Raw genomic sequence first — 23,154 nt, 5'->3', positions numbered from 1 at the left:
TCATATCTACTTATGTTTTGTGCTACTTTACAGGTAGTTTCCATGACAATTATCCCCAGAGTCAGCGGCAGCCTTGCCCTCGGTTGCTATTTCGCGTAGCTGCCCTCGCTCTTGCCCATCTGAGAATCTGGCTGCAGAAGTTGATGCTCAGTTCAATTTTTTTTATTTATTATCTCCTGTATGTCTCACTGGCACTGTAGGGATGCTGCAGGCTACAATAATATGTCTTGCATTCTGCATATTGCCATGGAAATGATTTGGAGGGTAAAGTCATCTCATCCTCAAAAGGAGCAGCATGTTCTGACTAATGGAAGAGGGCCACATCACCCACGGAAGGGCTCGTATGGGAGATGGTGCAAGGTAACTCACTGCCCAACGTTAATACCCAATGGTGCGGTGGAGACGAGTTTGGCACCCGATGGAATAAAAGAGGAGGGTGGCAAGAGCAGGGTTGTGCTGTGTGTGGGTGCTGGTTTGTGCAGAGTCTGAGCCCTGGGAGGCTCCTGCCCCTGCTGCACCTCAGCACCAGCTCCCTGCCCGCCCAATCCCGCCTCCAGGGCACCGTCCTCCACAGCCATTTGCCTGCTGCAGAGCTGGCCAAACATGAAAAAAAGATGATGATGTGTATTTGAATTGTATATTTAATGCTTTGGGTTATATTTTGACTATTTCAACATCTTTTAATGTTTTTAGCATCTTCTTGATGTTTTCCTCTCACTCATTCACCCTTTTCCTGTTTTCTCCCGCCCAGCTCTAGCGATGCGCAGCCATTCCTGAAGTGCCAAGCAGTCACAGACTCCTAGAACAGTTTGGACTGGAAGGAGCCTTTAAAAACCACCCAGTCCAGCTCCCTTGAAATGAGTAGGGACATCTTCAACCAGATCAGGTTGCTCAGAGCCCCATCCAATCTTTCCAGGCATGGGGCATCTCTCACCTCTCTGGCCAAGGTGCCAGTGTTTCACCACCCTCATCATAAAAAATGTCTTCCTTATGTCTAATCTGAATCTACTGTCTTTTAGTTTAAAACCATTACCTCTCATTCTCTCCGTTACACGTTTATATATTTTCTAATTATCCCTATCTACTCAGTCTGGTTCATATAACTGAGCTTTCTGTATGATTTTCTCTCAATCCTGCCAGTATCTCCTCATCCTTTCTCTGCATTGTATTTTTCTTTAGTTGACCGTTTCCTTCCATTTTTCCATGTGCTGCCTCCTCTCATTCTTACCTACTCACGTCCTTCCCTCCTGCCACCCCCAGCTTCCTCTTCTGAATCCACTGAAGTGTAATCTAAAACATACTGCATGAAAGTGGAAGCCCAGAGAAATATTTGCTCTGGCTCTCGCTAGCACCTCACAATGCCAGTGAGCTCTGAGACAGTGGATTCTCAACGCTGCAGTAAAACGAGCCTTTCCCGTAAGCTTAAAATTCAAGTCTTTCTTACAGGCTACAGTCAGAATGATTGTCAGCTCAGAAAGTACCTTTTAACTAATTCAAAGGATCGCATTCAGAGCAGGCTTTTGAGTTTCCAGCATGATAAAACTAATTACAATTACCAGCCTGTTACTGAAACAGAAAACATCCAGAATGCCACAATATTTGAAGTTGTATTTTAAGGAACAAACATTCCAGATCAGAGAAAAAAGCTTCAAAGTCCAAAGTGATTGTCGTTTTAAACAGACTTAATTGCTTGTAAGATAAATGAGAATGAAGAACTAAGGGAAGGAGAGAGCCTTGCAGATAATCCACATGGAGAATGTGATCTGCCATGGCAAATGAGCTTTGTGTGATCCAGCACTGAATCACCTCAAATTACCAACCCGCCTGCCCAAATGCCACCACCTACCAACTGACTGACTTGGCTTGTAGCGTGCGGGGGAGACCGAGAGGCCCCAGTTCAGGTGCTGATGGGATAATGAATATTACTGCTGGCTACCAAGAGCAACTCTTCAAAGCTCTTCTGGTGTTTGTTCATCCTCGTAGTTGCATTAATCATCTCATCCTTAGCCAGATGAAATGCAGAGTTTTGCAGCCGTGCTGGGTGTATCGCTCAGCCCTATGGGAGCAAATAATCCCAGTTCTGGGAAAACCTTTGGTTGCTTGCCAGCGGTGTGTAGCCCTCCTTGGGTGGGGAGGGAGATCCTGGTGATATGTGAGATTGAGCTGCTCTGTGCAGTTCTTTTCCAGCTAGCTTGAAAAGTCTACTTCTTCCTCTGGAAGGCTTTTTTTTTCTGGAAACAAGTTATTGTAAATAACTGACCCATTAGAGCCTCAGCTTGTTCCACTCTCTGATGGAGGTGATCTCCATGGGTGCACTTTGCTAGTCTGATTCTTGCTATATGTGTTTTTTGCCATCAGGTCCAGCCAAAATTCCTTACCTGATGTATCTCACCAGGACCCAGAGACTCCCCGTTGCGGGTAGATGCAGCAGCAAGAGGTTAACTTCACTTTCCTGAAGGTCGTTAACATTTGGTGCTCTCTGGTCCTCATGCTCTGCTGTGTATCCAACCCCAACACCTTGGCACAAACCTTGGTAAGAGCTGTGTTTCCGAAATGCCGTGTGTGTAGGGCTGTGCATGTGCTGAGATGCCCAGTTGGACTCCTCCGTGTGCAGTGGCCGGTTGTCTGATTTGCACAGTACCTGTCTCCACCTCTTCCCAGGCTGACATGGGTGGTGGAATGGGCTATGGAGAAGCCCAAGGTGTGGGAGGAGAAATTAGAGGAAAGGAGGGAGTGGAGGACCACCCCACCAGGCACTGCAGCGTTGTCTCAAAGCATTAGCCAGGAGCAGGGTTGAGGTGGGAACCCTAAAAACAGGGACAGGGTGAAAGATGGGGAGCAAGGAAGAGAAAGGGAAAGTGGCAGGGCTGGTGAGATGGGCCTGGAAATCACGGCTGAAGCTCCTAAACTGCATGTTTCTATGTGCAGTTGGACTTGCCACGGTGCCCTGGGGATGTGAATTTTGGGAGTGGTCACGACTCACTTCTTCTTGAGCTGTGGGTTTTATGGCCGGCTGTGGTTTTGGCACAAGGTTCCTGTTTCAGCTTCTCCCCAGATGCGTGGTTTGGGTATGACCATTCCCTGCAGCACAGGGGTTTGCTCCCATGTTCCAAGGGCTGGGAAGGGTGTTGTTGCCTGTGGCTTCCCCAGGATCCCTTTCCAATTATGATGGAGCTGCGGTACGACTGCTCTGCGGTCCCTGTCTGTCGTGACAAGGCAGCTGCTATTTTATTCCAAGTTAGACTAACCATGAAAATGTGCTGGGCACTGGGAAGAGATGTCTTGAGCACACAAAGGAGCTTAGAAGCCTGAGAGGAGAGGAGGGAATTTTTCCTTTGGCAGAAGGACACGCATAGCGAGCGCTCTTGTTTTTAATAAGCTCACAAAGCTTTCTTGAAAGCCAGGGATTTTTTTTCCATCCTGAACACATGAGGTATTTTCATTTCATAATGAATGCGTGTTATGTGCAACTTCCAGAAAGCCTTTCAAATGAAAAAAACAGCAAAGAGTTTTTCATGATGCTGAAGCAAACAGGGTGGAAGTAATCATGAAACAAAATGCTGGAATATTTGCTCTGTGTTCAGAGATTGTAGCATCTTGTATTGTCTGAAACAGCACCGGATAATAATCATATGTGCAAATCTCTCAGACTGGGACAACACGGGGAGAAGCCAATCTGTGTCTCCATAGAGCTGGAAGAAACCTCAGATATTTCTGTTTGTCTGCAGAACAGCTGGGGACTTCTCAGACATGAATCTAATTAAGCATATTCCTCACCACAAACACTTCAAGTCTTATTTCTGAGATACGAATGTCTTTCCAGAATGAAGCCTTAGGAATATTGCTTTCATGTAGTGTCCTTGTTTTTTTTTCTTTTTTCTTCTTTTTGGTCTGGGCAAAATTAAATTGGAGTTATAGTCACAGAGCATAAATTTTAATATATTGATTGATATTTGAGTATCAGCAAAATGTCATGCATTAGTGACAGTTGAACTTAATCCTGAGGCTCAAGAGGGCTCCCAGTGGTGGTGTGGTTATTGGAATCAGCCAGGATGAGGTGACATAGCGAGGAAGTGATCATTCCCCTGTACTCAGCACTGATGAGGCCACACCTCAAATCCTGTATTCAGTTTTGTGCCCCTTTCCACGAGAAGAACGTTGGGGAGCTGGAGTGTGTCCAGAGAAGGACAAAGGAGCTGGAGAAGGGGCTGGAGCACAGGGCTGAGGGAACTGAGGCTATTCAGTCTGGAGAAGAGTAGGCTGAGGAGAGACCTTATCGCTCTCTACAGCTCCTTGAAAGGAGGTTGTAGTGAGGTGGATGCTGGCCTCTTCTCCCAGATAACAAGTGATAGGGTGAGAGAAAATGGCCTGAAATTGTGCCAGGGGAGTTTTAGATGGGATGTTGGGAACAATTTCTTTACTGAAAGAGTAGAGAAGCACTGGAACAGGCAGCCTGAGGAAGTGGTGGAGTCACCATCCACGGAGGTATTAAAAAATGAAGTAGACGTGACACTTAAGGACATGATTTAGTAGGTGCGGTGGTGCTGGGCTGACAATTGGACTTGATGGCCTTAAAGGTCTTTTCCAACTGTGATGATTCTATGACATTTGATATGTCTGGTGCTCTCCACCCAGCGATGGGTGTCCTCCTCAGTATGAGTAACAGAGTCCTGTCCTTGTCTCCTACCCCGTCCTGGGTCTGCAGGTGGTCAAGTTAGGATCAAAACTGAAATATTGAGTTTCTTTTTTCTCTGCTCACCATATCCTAAGCTTTAAAATAGAGCATTTATTTTCTTGGTAGAGAAAAGGGCTTAATACAGCAAAGGGCTTAACTGGAGCCTTTCCATTCTTCCCGGGATACAGAGCAGTGTAAGCCTGGCTGCCCAGGTGCGGCATGAGAAACCAGAGCTGCAGCCGGCAGCCCATCCCTGCTCCCTGTGGCCCTGGGTGTACTGAGCTGCTCCAGCTGCTTTTGTGGCTCTCTGCGTGTCCCTGCAGGCTGCCTGCCGAGATGGCAACCGTTCCCAGCTCAGGTCTGTCACACCCTTGCTGAGACCCCATGGGAGCCTGAGCCCCACCTCAGCTCTGCTAACCACCAGTTTCCAATCTTGCAACCACTTTGTTTTCAATCCTGGATTTTGAATCAACCAGAAGGAACATTGCTGCTTGCTTCGTTATCTGCTTGGTTTTTTTCATGGCACAGGATTACTACCTACCTCTCTGCTGCATTTGAAAGCCCTCTCTGCTTTTCTTGCAGATTTGGAGGAACTTTTTGCTGCTGCTATTCCAGAGAATAAATTAATCTGAGGAAAATTGCAGTATTGATGCACTACAGTTTTCACCCATTTGCCTTTTTTCCCCTACTCTCTCGAATTCCACTCTTAATCCAGTTGATGCCAAGCATAAGGCTCGCAGGATGCTGGTTCTAGGCTTCAGGTCCTGCTCTGTGATGCAGCTAAAATATAGCCGTGGCAAGGCTTGTTGGCAAAGCCACATACCCTAAGACCATCTAATGCAACCGGAAAAAAGAGGTAAGCTTTTGGTCATGTAAGCTCTTCCTTGAGTCTCTTATATGCAAAGTTATTTGTCTGTTGTACTCAGATAGTTTGATTTACATTCATTTATGTATACCAAGTGTAGCAAAACCCAGTGAATTCTCCCAATATGTTTTCATTCTCGTAAGGAATGTGATGGGAAGTGGAAGATATGATCATCTCTCTCTCTAGTGGCATCAGTAAATATCACACATATCAGATTAAACCCTTGACATTTTTCCAACAGTGTGAAATTTGCTTGAAGATGTTGGAAAATGAGTTATAGATGTGAAAGCAAGGCTTGGAATAAGAATGGGAGCATGTTAACCCTAAAACCAGTGTAATTTGCTTTCCCTGATATCTTGGCACGTGAAGCTGGAGGGGCTGTGGGGAGGGGAGCTCCCACCACAGCAGCAGAGACTGGAGGTGAGCGGGGTGTGAGCTGTGGGACACAAGTGCCTTTTGGCTCTTGAATAGCGATGGATGGCTAAATCTTGCCCAGCGATCCTCTGGGATGCATCCCAGTGGTGAGGTGGGATGTCACTGAGTCTAGCAGGTGCCTGGGTGGTGTTGGATGTATTCCTGCCCCAAGGTCACGTTGTAGACCTTTCCCGTGGCAGTGTGGCCCTGGGAAGAGCTGACAAGCAGCTGCTGCATTAAAAATAAGCTTTTCACTTATCTGGAAAGACAAAATCCCTCAGGGGTTACTATAGCACGGCCATCCACCTGCAAAAGATTGGGGATTTGAGGTGGTGTTCTGGGTGGGATCAGTCTTTGACCTAGAAGTTAAGATCAGGACTCTCGTGTGTCTTACAATGAAGGTTTAGGTTTTTTACTGCAAAAACTCTCCAGCAGGTTTTCAGATGATTCTGCCTCCGCTATGCCGCAGATGAAAGGTGCATTGGGTTAACAGTGTTGGATTTTGCATTTTCCACTTTCACATCCTGCCGGTGAAACCCAATTCGGGTACAATGAGCCTGTCTGAGGGCAGCACAACCCAGTCAGTCCCCTTCAGCCTCCTCCATCGATGTGTGCAGGGCATTATTGAGCAGCAGTAGCAGTCAGAAACAGAGAGAGAGAAGAGATATCATGCATTTTAAGGAACAGACTGATTTTAATCCAGAGGACTTGTTGTGACAATTACTCTGTTCAAAGCGGCTTCAATGCCTGTTGTTAATTTCTTCTGCATTATCCACTTGTCCCCTTGGAGATGACCGAGACAGAACTTGATTGCAACTGCCGCTTGTGAGTACGGTGGTTCCTTATTAGCCATTAGGAGTGCAGCATCCACCGGAGTTGCCATGGAGATGCCAAGGCTGATTGTAAGCTAGGTGAACTGCTCCCACTGCCACGGAGCACTGCTCATCCCTCCTCAGGGACACGGGCTGCTTGGACTGATCAGAGCGTGGATCACATTCTGGGTGGTTTGAGAGGGACCCATGCACCAGAGCGGTGAAGCTGTTAGGGGCAAAAGGAATGAGCCGGAGACCTGCTTCTGCAAATGGAGATGGGCTAATAGGAGAAATTCACTATCTCTGTGAACTGAATATCCAAAATCTGTCTCAAATAGCCTGGGTCCAGACTTTGGCAGATGCTCTCGGGTTGGCCTCACTGACCTGGCCAAGAGGAGCTCTGAGGGAGCTGTGGCCATCGCTGTGTGTCTATGGTCTGTCAGAGGAGGGGATAGCTCTTTCTGGAGCTGTGTTATAGCACTGAGAAATCTGGTCTTTCAGAATTTGGCAAGCACGATGTAACTTGCAGTACGGTATTAACATAAATTAGCTGAGAAGTCGTTTATCTGTGGCAGAGTGAAGGTTGCTGTTTGGCAGCAGGTGGCTTGCTTTTATGCAACAGATATTCTGTCTTCACTTCATAAACATCTATCAGATAAAAAGGTGATGCGGTTGACACACAGCTCGTCTATTCTTTCTTAGATTTGGCATTTGGGAATGTGGTTTCACTGCCTGGATCTGAGCGGAAGCATGTACCATTTCACAGGCAGGAAGGTTCTTCACTGGTAATAAATTTTGACTCTGATTTAAATGCAAGATGAGCAGATGTCCTCTCTGTCCCGGCTCAAAGCTGCACTGTGCGCTCAGCCACTGCCTGTGCTTTGGATGCTTAGCTTTACCCCCAAAAATCAGACTTTTGGCATCCAATGCTGCTGTGGGGTGTGGGGACGCCTCTCCTTTCGGGAGGTGCATTGGACTGCTGGGTACCAGCTCTATGGATACCATTACTTTATATATATCTTATTTTATACATATATAAAATACATATGTGTTTATCCTGCTTTATAGATATCCTACTCTGAGACCTTGTTTATGTCTCTTGAAATACAGTTAGAACAGTTCTTACAGATTTCAGGTCAAGAAGCCCTTTTTTTTGCCCCTTCTTTTGAGAACAGTAATGGAAAAAATATTACCAGATACGGAAACAGGGTCAGAAAAGTGTGCATAAATGGGGCAGAGCAACGAATGAAGTGACAGGAGACCTAATTATGGGATTGAAGCTGAGATGAAATAGGTAAAAATCTCACAGGAACTTGAATCTCCTTGTATTTTTCGCAAGAACTTGAAATGCTCTTTCCTGTTCTCATCTGAGCCTTTCAGAAATCAATGTATTTTTAGCTGAAAGCTGGAGACAAGGACCAAATGGCCTTGTCATTAAATAACACGTTTGAGTTGTCCAAGATCAGCAGGAGAGGTGTTTATGTTTTCTTCTTTGTTTTCAGGATTGGGTGGCTGACCTTGGAAATATAGGTGAAGGGAAACAGTTGCGCTTCTTTCCTACTTTTTTTCAACTTGGAGTTTGTAACCACCACCACCACATGTCCAACTGTGCTTTCTACAATCTACCCACTTCATGTGCTTAATTTAGAAGGATAAAATTATATACTACTGAGATGTTACATCAGGATTGCTGCAGTCAGTTCATCCGAACTGCTTTCTCTGCTTGGGTGGGGTGGGCCACGTTTGCAGAGTCATATTCGCACACCATAGAGGGAGCATTTGCCTTTCTGCTCGAGTGTTTGCACATCCTGAAGTTCAAACTTGCATGTGCAAATGGCATTTGGCGAGACGGATGGGTCAGCCAACCATAAACCTCAGGAATTCAGGCTTCTGAAAGCCTGGGACCTACAATCCGAGGGAGGAAATAGAGAATCAAGTTAAGCTTGTGTTGAGAACATGTCCCCACGCCTTGTGCTGTGCTGTGGGAGGAGAATAAGGACCATGTGCGCTGCAAGCGGGTAGAGGGTTTGAGATGCTGCTGGGTAGTTTGGTGCTGCTGGCTGGTAATTTGTTTGCTCAGTCCTTTGCTGGGAAAGTAATGGTAATACATCAGTGACAGGAAAATACTGGTTTGTGGATATGTAGTCCATTCCCACTGTTTATAAGGCTCTTCCTTTCCCAAGGCACTATGAATAAATAATGTGGTATGAAAATGAAGGCAATGTGGTTATCAGAGCTATTAGACAAAAGCACATAAGGAATTGATTTAGATCTGGATATTCTGCCTAGTTTAATGTAGTGGCTATTGGAGAAATCACTTCTATGGAAGACCACGCATGCCATTGGGGACAGGATATCCTTGGGATGTGCTTATCTTTAGGAAAGAGCGTTGTGGAATCTCGCTCCAGGTTGGTGAAACTTGATTACTGCCTTATCATTCAGAGCTCGAGGGATACATTCATGCTGTTATTATAATATGTTATTTCCTCACATGAATGATGGAGGCTGTGATGCAGAACTCCATGTGTGAGTGCATGCAGGAAAGGGAGAGCCTTGTGCCTCTGTAAATGAAAATCCATCCTCTTTCCATGCTGGAGGTGGATGCTCAGTGCAGAGTGAGGGCTGCTTGCTTTGGCTTTCCTGGTGAGCAGTCATCAGTGATGGTGTTCAAGCTGCTTGCACTGGGGTTGGGAAACTCCCAGTAGCTGTTTGGGGACAGAGATGTGGCTCCTCTGGCAGCCACTCAGATCCTAAAGCTGCCCAAAGCAGCACCCCAGGAGATTCTCTCCACTCTTGCAGCAGTGCTTGTTGCTGGTTCTGTGGGGAGAGGACAGAGGTGGGAGCAAAGCAGAGCCACGCTGGGGTGCTCACTCCCCCGAGTGTTGCGGGAGCCCTGGCAGCCTGCTCCCACTGGCTGATAGAGAGACTCTGGTCCCAGGACCCTTAATTCAGCTTCTTTATTCCCAGCAAAACCTGGGACTTGAACCCTATTTTGATGCAAACAGGCAGGGAACTTGGTGGTGGTGCTGGGGGAGATCTCGGACAGTGCCAGCACGTCACAGTCCTCCTTGGCCGAGTGCTGAGCAGGTGGCAGAGCTGGAGATGCAGCTTCAGGTGGTGTTTGTGCCAAAGCTACCCAGCCTTTAGCTATTTCATTGGTGAGAAATGAGTGAGGGGGGATTTATTGGGAGAACTTTTTGCCTTCTCTGCCAAAAGCAGAGCAACAGACCCCTATGCCAGGGGAACATGCTGAGCTGTCCACCAGGTTCTTAAAAACTCATTTTCATTAGGAAGCAGAAATCTCACTGCTGAGGAAGATCACTTCACGCAAGCAGATTTGGGCTTGCTAACCAGCACTTTCCATTTCCAGCCAACTCAACTCACATGGAGGATACTCTGGTTATCTTTCTAAAAGATGGGTTCAGGTCACACCAAGGGAAAGTATTCCTGTCGGCAACAGCCCTTTCTTTTTTTTTTTACCATGAACAAACCCCCGCCAGTCCTCCAAAATCCATGTGTGCAGGAACAACAGCACAGGGTTCTTTCTGCATAGGGGAGTTTCCTTCTGGAGAGGACCCCATGCCCAAGCACTCCGCAGGTGTTTGATCTCAGTGCCTCACTTGCTGCCTCCGAGTCTTGGCACAAGTCTCTGCTTATTATTTTGTCTCATTCCTTACCTTGCTTCATTCCTCACCCCAGTTTCCTCCTGTACATGTCATTGAATCCAATATTACTCACTGCCCAGTCACGGAGAACTGGAGTACCCGATTGAGTTATTTGATTGTAGAACTTTTATCACCTCTGAAAAAAATTTACATTGCGTATAGAATGAAAATAAAAATTTAAACTTCATTGAAAGGTAAAATGGTTTTGAACCATTTTCATTTTACTCTTCATGTCTTTAAATTGCCTCAATATTCTAGTAATAATTTTAGGTTGTTTTGACCTGAAAGAATCAAAGTATGTCTTTTCTGACAAGGCTGACAGATGCTTTGACTGATGCTAGCTAAAATCAGGTCTTTTAGTCTAAGAAATGTTTCAACATCATTTGCATACAAACAGGGACCAAGACAAGCACTGGAAGATTTCTTGCGCTTGCAAATCATGACACTGGAGACGAATAAGAGGAATTTTATTCCTCGAGCCCAGCAGATGCTCAGCAATAATAATGTTCTCGTCAACATTAGTTTGAAACTCTAAATTACGAAAGCGATACTGGGAGATTCTTGCTTTTCTTCCCCTCATAGGCAGACTCTCCTGATGCTCTTGGCTGTTAACAAGCAAGGAGCGTTAAAGGCAGCGACCTCTGGGACTGCAATAAAGCCTCCATGGGGAGCAACGCTTGTTCGCTCCAGTTCTCTGTGCATCCTGAATCAACGTCCGCTCTTTGTATCTTTTGCCATAAATGATTATGTTCATAACTATGCAAAGATTTGCTTCCTCTGAGCAAACCCTTCCACCATCACGACTGAGACGGGTGAAGTCAGGCTTACTCCCAGTGTTGCAAACTGGGACTCAAACTGCTGGGAACCCTCATGGCAGGGGGAGGCTGTGGAGCCGGACCTGTGCTTCTGGTAGGAGATGTCCTGCTGCCCTGCCCAGGGCTGCCCACCGTGCTGCGGGCACCCAGCGTGGGGGAAGCTTCTGCCCCTGCTCTTTTCCTTTCTCCTTCTTTCACTTTCTTCCCTTTTCCCCTTTCCCTTCTGCCTTTCCCTTTCCCTTCTGCCTTTCCCTTTCCCTTCTGCCTTTCCCTTTGCCTTCTGCCTTTCCTTTTTCTTCCTTCCTTTCCCTTTCTCTTCCCCCTTTCCTTTTCCTTTCTCCCTCTCTCTTCCCTCTCTCTCTTCCCTCTCTCTCTTCCCTCTCTCTCTTCCCTCTCTCTCTTCCCTCTCTCTTCTCCCTTTTTCACCCTTTCTCTTTCCTTTTCCTGTTTTCCCTTCTCCCTTTCTCTTCTCCCTTTCTCTTCTCCCTTTTTCACCCTTTCCCCTTTCCCCTTTCCCCTTTCCCCTTTCCCCTTTCCCCTTTCCCCTTTCCCCTTTCCCCTTTCCCCTTTCCCCTTTCCCCTTTCCCTTTTTCCCTTTCCCTTTCTTCTTTCTCTTCCCCTTTCCCTTTCCTTTTTCCTTCCCCTTCCCTTTCTCTTTTCCTCTTTCTCTTCTTACCTTTCCTATTTCCCTCTTCTCCTTTTCCCTTTTTCTGTCTTTCCCTTTTTCTTTTTCTCTTTCCCTTTTCCTTTTTTCTTCTTCCCTTTCCCCTTTCCCTTCCAGACTGACACTGGGGCAGCATTGCATCCGCTGGCCCAAAATCTTGCAAATTTGGGGCCAAACGGTGAGGATTTCGCAGCCACTCTCCTGGCTCCCCTTTCTTCCCTGTGGCTCTGTGAACAGTGCACAGTGTGATACGCAAACATTGCACTTGGCATTTTTTTACTGTTTGGTTTTTTTTTTTCTTTTGGTTTACAATAGTCTGAATTTAGTAAAACTTCCTAAATATTCATTAACTGCTCAGCAGTCACAGGAGCTGATACAGGATGGAGCAGGCTGGGGGCTGGATTTGCTATTTTGAAGAGTCATCCCATAAATTATTCAACAGCCCTAATCTGACCGGCTGTGTTTGCTGGCCAAGAGCTCCAAAGGCTGCTGCCTCCCAATGCTGTCCAGGAATTACGGTGTTTCAGCTTTTGGCGGTGAATCAAGGCAAGACCAGACCTAGGCAGACAGAGTGGGAGGATGGGGGCATCTCATCTGGAAACATCCAGCCCGAAAGCAAAAATCTCCACTGGGACATTATATTAATGTCCTTTGCATCAAGGACTCCGCGGAGCTCTTGTGCATTATGAATGAGCAGTAATAATGACAGAACTGCAGCATCTCCAGATGTTTTGTATATATTTCAGTCTTCATTTATTTGTTTTCTGTGCCGAGTTACTTGAGATACTGAAAAATGTAAATAATGAATATGTGATGAGCAGCAAGAAAGGATCTCTGCTCTGCCTCACTCTTCCAAAAAAGCTAATTAAACCAAGTACCAAAATAAAAACCGCTTGAGTCTGCTCCAGCATCGGCCATAAAGGAGTCCTCATGAGCAAATAATTGACAATTAAAGCTCGACTTACAGAAAAGAATTAAAAAAAAATAATCTTGTATAAAGCTGAAGCAAGATCTTCCCAGCAACAGGGATCTAAGAGTTGTGTTGATGGGAAATGAGCTACGGCTGGAGCGGGGGCCCGAGCCTGCTCCCACCCAGGTGCCAACAAAACTGGCTCAGACTCTGAGGCAGAGCCACTGCTTTTGATTAGAACCATTTTGACAGCCTCCCTCATTTTTAGGTACCTTGTTGGTAAAAACATCATTGCAGGGGAGGTTTGGAAGTGGGGAAACTGAGGCACGGAGCACAAGCTGGGCCAATAGCTGCGGGGGTCATTGTAGCTGGGATGTGAGTAGCTTGCTGGGCTGTGTTTGTTAAAATTCAGGGCATGTGTTAATATATACATTGCCTAATATACACATCGCCTGGCTTGGGGCCAGTTTTCTCCTGGGGGTGATGTTGATAAGGGACCCCGGTCCAGAGGACTGCATATTTCATTGTATGAATTATATGTGTGTGTGTGTATGTGTATACTGTGATTTGATGTGCGTTCTTCAGAGTTTAATGCTTTATTTAGACTGAATTCACTTGCTTCACAAGGCTTTGTTTATCCATTTTAATAAATCAGCTCTTTCCGTTAATTCTTGCCTTAAGAGTTGATCATATCCAGAGCCTCTAAGAGAGCAGCAGATATAAATATTTGCTTTTACAACGGGAAAACTCTCCGGAGAATGCTTTAGCAAATGACTGGGTTTGCCTAAAACAGGGAAGCTGGTAATTTGCTGAGTTATTCATAAGACGTGAGGAAGCAGAAAGGTGGAGCAGCAGAGAAGAGGTCGCTGGTCACCAAGCTAAGGGACAGCGTGCCATCAGGAGGGTTCAGCCAGTTCGCAGGTGAGGATGAAGCCTGGGGGCAGATGAAGCCAAGGTAGTTACATGGAGAGAGGCACGTAGCAAAGTGCTGGAGTCCAGCACCGATAAACTGAAGCAGCAGACTCAAATAATTTAAACATTCTCATTTTTTTCCTGCTTAGAGGTCCAGACAGACATTCCTGGCACTAGAAGTTACAGTAAGAGTGTCTTGCTGTCTAACAAAGGGTCAGCATCTTGCCTAGTAATAAAAGACTTTTTTTCTTTTCTTTCAGTATTGTGAAATATTGAAACAGCTGTGGAAAATGGAAATGTCTTTCCTAAAGCAGATTCAGGTATGTCTGGTGGGACTTCCCAAAGCACAACTACCTGTACGGAGAGCCCCGTGGCTGCAGAGCTGACAGCCCTCAGACAGTCCCTGTTTGGCTGCAGCCAATTTAAAGAGGAATGGAAAGGTGCAGTCTCACACTTAGAAATGCAAAGGGGGTGATCAAACCATGCTGCTGTAGCTCAGAAAACGGATACCTAAAGTTTCTGCATAGATAGACCCTGTGCGGCTACGAGAGAGTGGGAAAGGGTCAGCTTTTGGCTGTGGTTGCTCCGACTCCCACTTTGCAGGCTGAATTAAGATCCAGTCCTTACAAGAAAGAAATGTTATTATTTGGTACAGTTTATAAGTGCACTGATATGCCACAACTTGTGGGTGCTTTTGGAAACAGGATCCAGGTCTTTAGTGACTGGTTCACAGCCCTAAGCATCCTTGGCCACCGTTGTACTCGAATAGAAGCTGATTTCCTAAATAGTTTCAAGGATCTAGGTTGAAAATGTTTTGCATTAAGAAAAAAATACCTAAAATAAAGTCCTCTGAAATTGCTCCTAGCTAATGAGCTTTCCCTGGCCATGGAGGACAGTTAGCTAATACATGGCAGATAATCTCTGGGAGAATGAGGACAGCCTAGATTTCAAGAATAGCATAATTGTATGTAAATGCAAGGAACAGGGATCTTTTTTTTCTAGCTGGAAAGAGCAAAGTTCATCAGATAACATGGCAGCTCCCAGCCCAGGGGTCCGGATTATCTGAAAGCCAGGGAGGGAGTTGTGGAACGAGGGCAGCAGTGCCCGAGCATCACTGGGTTTGGGGCTGCTGGACCCACGCTGCTCTTTTAGCGGGAGTATTAAATGGTGACAGGAAACACATGCCTGTTTTGCAGCAGCCCTCAGCCTTCATCTAATTGCTCCTGTTAATTAAACTGCTAGCCAAAGCTGCACATAGGCACTTCTTCTTTGTGAGCAGCTGGGTTTTCAAAGCCAGCAGGCACCCCGGGCTCGTGTGTGCCTCAGCAGCACAGGCTCCCGTGAGATTGGCTGCTGTTGTGGAGCCAGAACCACTTGGGTTGTTTGCAAATATGGGATTATCTGCATATAACAATTTCCAGATCAGGGTGCTTCTGATTATTTCTAACCTCATACTTCCTATCTCTGCATCTTTCTGCACAGGCTCTGTTCATATGATTAAAATTTATCTGCACAGTTTCAAGGCTGTGTGGCTTTTGGCTTCCCCCAAACCAAGCCTCAATACTCTGGAAGCTTTACTGCACAGCTCCAGTGGCTTTTGGGCCAAGATGCCCCAGACTGAGGTGTTTGAGTGTTGTAGGAGCTGCCTTGAGCCCCTCAGCCTGCTGGGGAGAGCAGGCATGAAGGATGCTGTGCTCCGGCTGCTGCCAAGCGTGTGATGCTGGTGTTGGCTCTGCAACGGAGGTAACAGCTCCAAAGGGGTGTGCTCAGCACCAGCTCGCAGGAGTCAATGGATGCTCTAAGCTGGATTATAAAGGCAGCTTTATCCCCTGCGCCTTGCAAAGCCATGGTCAGCATGGCATGGCTCTTCACCAGGGTCACACTGGGTGGGCCTTCCCAAGGACTTTTGTGGAAAAAGAAGGAAAAAAGAAATATCTTTCATGTAATAAAATAGTAGCAGATATAGACCAGATCAGAATTTATTATATTTTTCAGCAACATCGGAAGTGTGCCAGGCTGACTCTGGCAACGCACCTGTCTGGGGCGCCCACACCCATGGCCAAACTGTGATGCCAGCGCACCTCGAGAAACAGGACTTGCCAACACTCACCCTGAGCTTTGGAAGGGGTTGGTCACCTTCACTCACTTCTCGGAGTTGTGAAAGAGAAGGGCGGTGCTTTCCCCCTGCTGCCACGGGGCGCTGGCACCGCACGCAGCCTGCAGAGAGAGGCAAACCAGCGGGGCCAGATGGTGAGAGAGCAAAATTTTACAGACTTCTAGCTCCATCCCTCAAGCTCAGTGAGTTTGTCAGAAATGGTTAATCGTACCCCGAACAGGCTATGAAAAAAAAAAAAAAAAGGGCTTTAACCATGCGTCTCAAAGTATATGGGACTTCTGGAGCCCATACGAAAAATGTAAAATGTTTGGAAGCTGTATTTGTACTTCTGTTGCTGAAATTCATATTGCCTTGTTACTTTGCCAGCACTGTCTTTCTTATGAAACATGACCTGAGACCTTTCTGCAGTGCTGGGGAAGGGCCTGGTGGTGGGGAGCATTGCTCGAGATGCTCATCTCCCCAGTTTGTTGCCTGCCTGTTCTGGTTCCAGCATTACATTAAAGCTGGGGTTTATCCCCCGAGATGCTCATCTCCTCAATTAATTGCCTGCCTGTACTGATTCCAGCGTTACACTAAAGCTGCTCTGCAGTGGTCTGCAGAGATGCTCTTTGGTGAAAAGCAGGTTTTGAAGAGCCGCTTCCAGCAGCAAAACCATCCCACGCACAGGGGCACCAGGCCCTGGATTTTGGTACAAAAGTGTGTAAGAAAAGTGCAGCAGTTTTGCTGCAAGGAGAGGCAGCAAGAGTTAAAGGGAGGAAGTTCTTTGCCAAGCGATTCCAGCTCCTGCCATACAAAATGCAGCTCAGCTGTACCAGGGCTGACAGACAACGTTCATTGTGCTTTTAATCGCTGACAATGAATTAAATTGCACATATTAAATACCAATTATATGATAACCTGTAGTTAGTGTCATACTTCTCGCTGAATGCAATACCCCTACATGACTTACCGGGTCTGTTTTGGAAAACATGGAAAGATCTGTGATCTTCCTAAGAAAAAAGGCTGTTATTTATAAATTACAAGTTGAAGTCTCCCCCGATGTAAGCCAGAGGCCCGTGCAGGGTTTTGGCTGAGCTGCACTTACAACAGTAACACTTACAAGGTGAAGACTTGGCCTTTTTAACACCAAAAAACCAGGTCTGGGTCACGAAGACACATGGTGTGCAGGAAATGCTCCTCCATTGGCTTTTCCTGCCCACAAAAGCATGTCAGGGATGGGGCAGAGCTGGATCTTGTGCTTTCATTGCAAGACCAGCTAAATGAAAATCCAGTTTTCTGCTCGCCGTTAACCACCACTCCTTAAAAAGCAAAAACATACACAGAGACTTTGCCCTTTGGATGAATACTTCCATTTATTCAACTGGAAAAAAAACATTTTCTTTTTAAATATACTTAAGTGTAATTTCTTTTTTTTTTTTTCTGTTTTTCTTTTTAAAGGAATAATAATTATCACATTGTCCTTTACAAACAACAAAAAAATTCCTAGCAATAGTCTGTGGTATGGAGACATCCATCTTCAAGATTTTTCTGCATCTGCTGCTTTGAGTAGGCAACAGGGTGGTCCTGTGTGTGCCTGGGGTGCCCGTCCTGCAGGGGCACCCCCAGATGCCGGCAGCGTGTCGGGCAAGGGCGATGCAGCCAGTTTAGCCTCTCAGCCCTCCTGTGGCTCAACAGCTTTATCTTAAGACCCTCAGGCGCTACCCCGCATCTTTGGGCACCAAGAGCCCCTTTGGCAAACCTGCTCCTTCTTGGGAAGCATCAGGATAACCCGGCATTAGCTTGCAACACTCCGGCACATCCGCCGGGAAGCGCTGCGATGTCAGTACCCCGATAATTTACAGCATACAAAGAGCAAACTCACAGCCACCATAACATAATACAGCTGAGCCCTATCGATCGGAAACTCCGCCGCGGTGACGCTGCCACAGGGCTCAGCGCACCCTCAGCCAAGTGGCCTCAGAGGGGCGAAGGCACCTCGCCAGGGCAGGATCAGGCCCGCAGGGAGCAGTTTGCAGTCGTTCTCTTACGTGTTAGGCAGTAGGCAATACTGAGACTTCCACTTGGTAATGAACAGCAGTTAACGTAACCCAGGAGACTAGAGCACCGTAAGACAAATCTATATTCAAAACAACGTCATGCTGACATCACACAATTGCACCATTTACACTTTTATTTACTCCAAATAATAGTTCAGCGTTTAGTAACTTCAGCGTTCTCTATAGAGGTGTAAAATTCCTTCTCTGGCTTTGGTCATTTACAACGTCGCAGACATTTGGTAGTTCTGTTCTTTCCTATTTAATAATAATTAAAAAAAAAAAAAAAGTCCCTTTTGCAGCTGTCAGGATTCCTGGATCTGACTGATGGAGCGTAGCTGACAATCACAGGTGTGAGGAGACTTCAAAATGCCACTGAGGCCTCTTCAAGGTTTAATGAATCAGAAAAATGTTCGCTTTATTTAGCAGGAACAAAACGAATGAACAGAAAAAAGGGTTAAAACCAAACCAACCTCAAAAGAAATGACAACTCAAACCGTCACTGATATGCTTAAGAAATTTGATGATGAAATGGAAAAGTGGGTTCTAAAGTACTGTTTGGTTAACTCTGGCTGAAAACAATTCTGAATGTGCATGCATTTTCCCAGTGACTCCTAAGATATAGAAATTCCTCTGATATTACAAAATAGAAAAATATTTTCTCCAAACTCTCATTTACATTGCATTTACAACAATCACGGAAATAACTTAGGCTCCCACACTGTCTGAGAGAGACAAATTACCTACCAACGTGGCTAATGGAGAACAAAAATGTGGCGGAAAACAAAAGCTACTGGCAAACTGATGCTGTGAGTCAAGAGTGGTAACCAAAACATAGGGATGAACAGAACTCAAAAGGGTGGCAGTATCGGGGAGAAAGGGGAAAAACTACTGGGTAAATATTAGAGGCTAAAGTGAACTTTTTTTATCCTCCAAAGTAAAATGTGCAAAATATATTCACCATGCCCAGGATTATGACTATTTATAGAAGCCAGTCTACTACCTTCTTACTACCTTCGGGTCTTTTTTGTTACAACAAAAGCGCTTACAAGATCTAAAACAGTGCAAGTTTATGAGTTAATTTACATTCTCCCAAGGTGCGTGGCAAGGATGCCATTAGGATATGATACAGTTTTTGCTCTTCTGTCTTTTCCGGCTGTGCAACTGTCCCCTGCCACCCAGCGTGGAAGACTTGGGCATGCTGTATGAGCCATACTTGTGCAGGAGCTCCTCGCTGGTCACGTACCGGAGGCGTGTGGGTTGGGGAATCGGCTCCCCGAGGAAGTAGCCCTCGTTGTCAGATTCTGAAGAGGAGGAGCAGGTGGAGCACCAGTCATATTCGGCAAAGTAGGGCCCCCATCTCTCACCCAAGTGGTTCTGCAAGGCGAGATCCGACACCGTCCGGGGACAGTGGCCATAGACGTCCCTGCGGGGACCCTGCTCCACTGTCTCTCTGCAGCTCCTCTGGTGCATGAACCGGTCATAGTCTTCCCTGGCTTGCAGCGAGGGTCTCTCCTTCAGCCGGTAGCACTGCTCGCTGGCCAGATGCAGGGCATTATCCGACCGGGAGCGTCGGGACCGCCTGGGCCGGTGTGGGCGGTAATGCCGGTCATCATCCCGGAGATTAGTTCGCCGTCGTGTGCGCTCGCTCATGGGAGCGTGCCTCGAGCCCTCCTGCACCCCCAGTTTGCCCCCAGGCACCCCGCTACCATAGTCGAAGCTCTGGTGCATCCGCCCGTGCGCTGGCCGCTCTCGGTACCCGAGGGGGCTAGCGAGGTTGTGTAGGTTTGGCTCCATGTCCTGGTACTGCTGCGCTGACAGAAGGCTGCGGACCGACTCAGCACTTCGAAACTGCATGGAGGAGTTCAGGGTCCCCATGTTGCTCATCTTCTCTGAGACGTTCATGCCTGAGTCTTTGCTCAGGTCAGGCATTGAGAACCTGGAGAGATGCTCCTGGCGCTTGGCTCCACCATCTGTGGAGAGGCCTTTGCAGGGAAAGAGGAAGGGAAGATAAAAAAAGAGAGTTAAGAAGAAGCATTTTCTATCAGCAGAGATGCAGGGAGAACGCTGGTTTGGCCCAAGACTTTTGCTTTAAAATAGAACTTGATGGTTTAGATGGTGTCCTGAAAAGCCCTTCAAGAGGATGATTTTTGGTTTTCTTTCTAAAGAGCAGGCAGTTCCTCCTTTGGGGAAATCACACCAATTTAACGTGTTTTGAGTCGGACTCCAAGTTGCTTTTCACGACTTCTTTCCCCATATGTCCACACTGTCTGTGACTTGATAGGAATAACTACCAATGCCAGTGAGAAATTATGCGTCAGAGGTAACCTGAGGCCTCCTGCACGCTGAGATAACTAGGGTGCCATGATCCAGCACCCACACCTTGTGCAACAACGACATGTTTTGAAGGACTGAACAACGTCAGGGGCAGCTGAAAACAGGGATACTAACTAATTCAGGCTTGTCACCACCCAGGGACCCTGAATGACACCTGTGGGGGAACTGAAGGCACAGCCTTGGTCATGTGTGTGCAGCCACGTTTCCCAGGAGCTGAGGAAACACCCAGACCTCAGAAGGTCTGCTGGAGCTCTCAGTAAGCAGCAGGACAGCAGAGAGGTCAGGCTATCCCTGCGGATACGCAGGGAGCTGCACATGGACAGGAACCTGGAACATCCGTTCCAGCTTGATGGGCTGCCCTGCTTGGGATTGTGGCCCACTGGGTCTCTCCTGTGTGCCAGTCAGCCCGGAGCTCCTGCAAGATGCTTTCCTCCAGCCCAGAAAGCCTTCACTCAGAAGTGGGGTGTCTGCTCAGCACCTGCCCATCAATGAGAAACTCAACACACCCCACGTTGCCACCTGTTTTCTGGGTGTTTTCTATCTATTTTCTGACTATCTCTACGTTGGCCTGACAACTGGCAGCACCAAGTGCTTGCAATGCAAGCTCAGGACATGTTTCGCAAGCTGTTTCAAAGGAAATCCATTTCATCCAAAATCAAATGCAGAGTGTTTGCTTTGGCACTCTTCTCCCCGTCCCTCTCCGACAAACTCCCCGTGCAGACCAAACACGGAGAGCTGTGCACCATCAGCAGGATTTTCAACATGACGCACAGCCCTTACGCAACCACCGAGAATTTATGACTTTGTAAATTAATTAAAAAAAACAACAACCCATCCCATGATTCAAGAATAAACTTCTTTTTCCCTTAACAAAAGCTGCTTACATTTCATTGAGAGCTCAGCTCCTTTGGCATTAGCCGCTGCCTGCCAAACCTGAACAAGAACAAGGGCTGCTGTCACTAAGCCCACTCATAAGCTGCTTCGGGGCTTCTTTGGACTCAGCCTTAAAAAGGTCAAGAGATTCTGCAAAGATCTGTTTTCTAAGGTTTTCCAAATCCTCCCTTCCGTGGCACCAAGGAGAGCTTTAGCGTTTGAGTACAAGCCGCCTCTGGGTCTCGGCATGATTTGGCTTTGCTCCCCCAGTCCCAACCACCGCAGCCACGTCTCTCTGCGCATTTGCTTTTCTGCCATTAATGGGAATGTTTATGGAGTTTATAATTACAGAGGAAGGTAAAGTGAAGGTGATCCCTGAATGCCACAGGAAAAGGGAGAGGCTGGGTTATAAGAAAAGTTAAAGCCATGTTTTATTTCAAGAAGTACATGCTTTTCAAGCCAGCTTCATGCCATTTTTTCCTAAGGCATGTTGATCCCGAGCAAGCTAACCCAACCCTACTGACCACCCTTTGAGTCAGTTCCACTTGGGCTCCCCATCCCCTCTGAGGACGCGATTCCCAACACACACCACCTCCCCACTGGAGCCGTGATCTGCTGCCTTTGATTCTAGTGATGCTGCTTGATGCATTAGGCACTGCTCCCCGTGTCCCTCCTGTACCACTGTGGAGGAGCTCAGCAGCTTTCCGGGAGGGAAAAGCAACTGAAGAACACGCAGAAAGACCTCATGAAAGGCCAGAATAACAGTGGAATTGCTGGTGGAGCTGATCTGAACGTGAATCACAACTGCTGACAGCCGAATCTGGCCTTAATCAGATCTGTCAGACAATAGCTGACGCCAAAGAAAATGAGCCCTTGGTGACATTTATTCAACTGTTCATTAAAAGAATCGGCGCGGCTCCACAAAAAAGAGCGTGCAACAGCAGCGCCATGCAGGAATACAGCTCCAAACACTGCAAAATGCTTCTGCAGTGTCAGCAGATTGATTTTGGCAGCATTGTTTGAAAGGGGCTGACCTCGTCCTTTCTCGTGGGGACATGGGGTGAACTGGTCCTTGTCCCCCAGTGCACAGCCAGCCTCATCAGACAGCATCCATGGGTCTCGGCTCCCCTGCCACAGCCACCTTGCTCCTCCTGTCCTGCCCCTAGTGAGAACAAAACCAAGCATCTAGGGAGAAGCTTCTGAGATATGGAAGAAGTGGAACGATATTTTCAAAATAAGTGAGACATATCTACATCCTCTACATCACTGGTGGAGTTGGATGACCCGCAGTGAAACTTGCTTTTCTTTTTGCTGGAAGTAAAGCAAGCTGTGATGCATGGGGTCCTCGGCTCTGCGACAGGCAGAACCAGTGCTTCACAGGTTTGGCTTATGCAGGATGAGGGTCTCCAGCCACTTGTATGCACTTCCAGCAGACACTGCCAGTGCTTTTCCTTTTCCTCTTCAAAGCACTGGTCAGCACAGGAGGAAGCAATTTCAGACAAGGAGCGTGGGATACATGTACAGCTCATGCTCAAGAGCATAAGGTTTAATCAGTGATTACTAGGTTCAGGGGAGGTTTCTGGCTGCTCATTCAGCAAGCTTGATTACAATTAAGCACACCCATTTCAAGACCTTGAATCACTGAGAAAATATGGATTGTGAGAAGAATCCAGCATAGAGCACGTAGACCACCATCACCAACACATGGAGTTCAGGGCATCGTGGAGCCCGGGCTTGGGAGACTGCAGCAAAACCACCCAGACCCAGCGGCTTCGTTTCTCCATAGAACAGAGTGGGACACGCTCCTTGCTGAGGACCAAAGGCATCTTCCCAGGAAGATCTGGCAGGCTGCGTGTGCACAAGCCTTTTTTGGGGGAGCCACAGCTGCAAGTGACCCAGCAAGTAGGATGGCCAGGGAAACTTTGTTTTATCTGCTCACAGTGGCAGTGAAGGATTTCTTTTGCTCACTTAGGAGCAAAGCTGTGCTTTTATAGCATCACTGAAAACATCAAGAGCTCTGCGCAGCTCTTATTGTGCTGAAGCAGGTACAAGGTCAAGGATGT

General features: G+C 47.0%; 1 protein-coding gene and 1 long non-coding RNA gene across 7 annotated transcripts in view; one reads left to right on the top strand and one right to left on the bottom strand.

The window, feature by feature from the left end:
* Window positions 1–480: 480 nt before the first annotated feature.
* On the top strand, window positions 481–14,053 carry LOC128853270 (uncharacterized). Its single transcript, XR_008451700.1, has 3 exons — window positions 481–2,533; window positions 5,258–5,531; window positions 13,993–14,053. It is a non-coding gene; the product is annotated as an uncharacterized LOC128853270 (long non-coding RNA).
* Window positions 14,054–17,270: 3,217 nt separating this feature from the next.
* PRICKLE2 (prickle planar cell polarity protein 2) overlaps window positions 17,271–23,154 on the bottom strand; it is a 108,871-nt gene continuing 102,987 nt past the window's right edge. For 4 of the 6 annotated variants that reach the window (XM_054076522.1, XM_054076523.1, XM_054076521.1 and 1 more), the window contains one exon: window positions 17,273–19,866. In XM_054076522.1, the coding sequence (XP_053932497.1) occupies window positions 18,998–19,866 (869 nt within the window). In that variant the 3' untranslated portion in view covers window positions 17,273–18,997. Of the gene's footprint in view, window positions 19,867–23,154 lie in introns of all 6 variants that reach the window. The other 2 variants (XM_054076520.1, XM_054076518.1) reach the window with 2 other exon arrangements.

The sequence above is a fragment of the Cuculus canorus genome, chromosome 11 (assembly GCF_017976375.1).
Source record: "Cuculus canorus isolate bCucCan1 chromosome 11, bCucCan1.pri, whole genome shotgun sequence".
NCBI lineage: Eukaryota > Metazoa > Chordata > Aves > Cuculiformes > Cuculidae > Cuculus > Cuculus canorus.
Note: the sequence above shows the minus strand (reverse complement) of the source record. Positions and strands in the feature narration are given on the sequence as shown.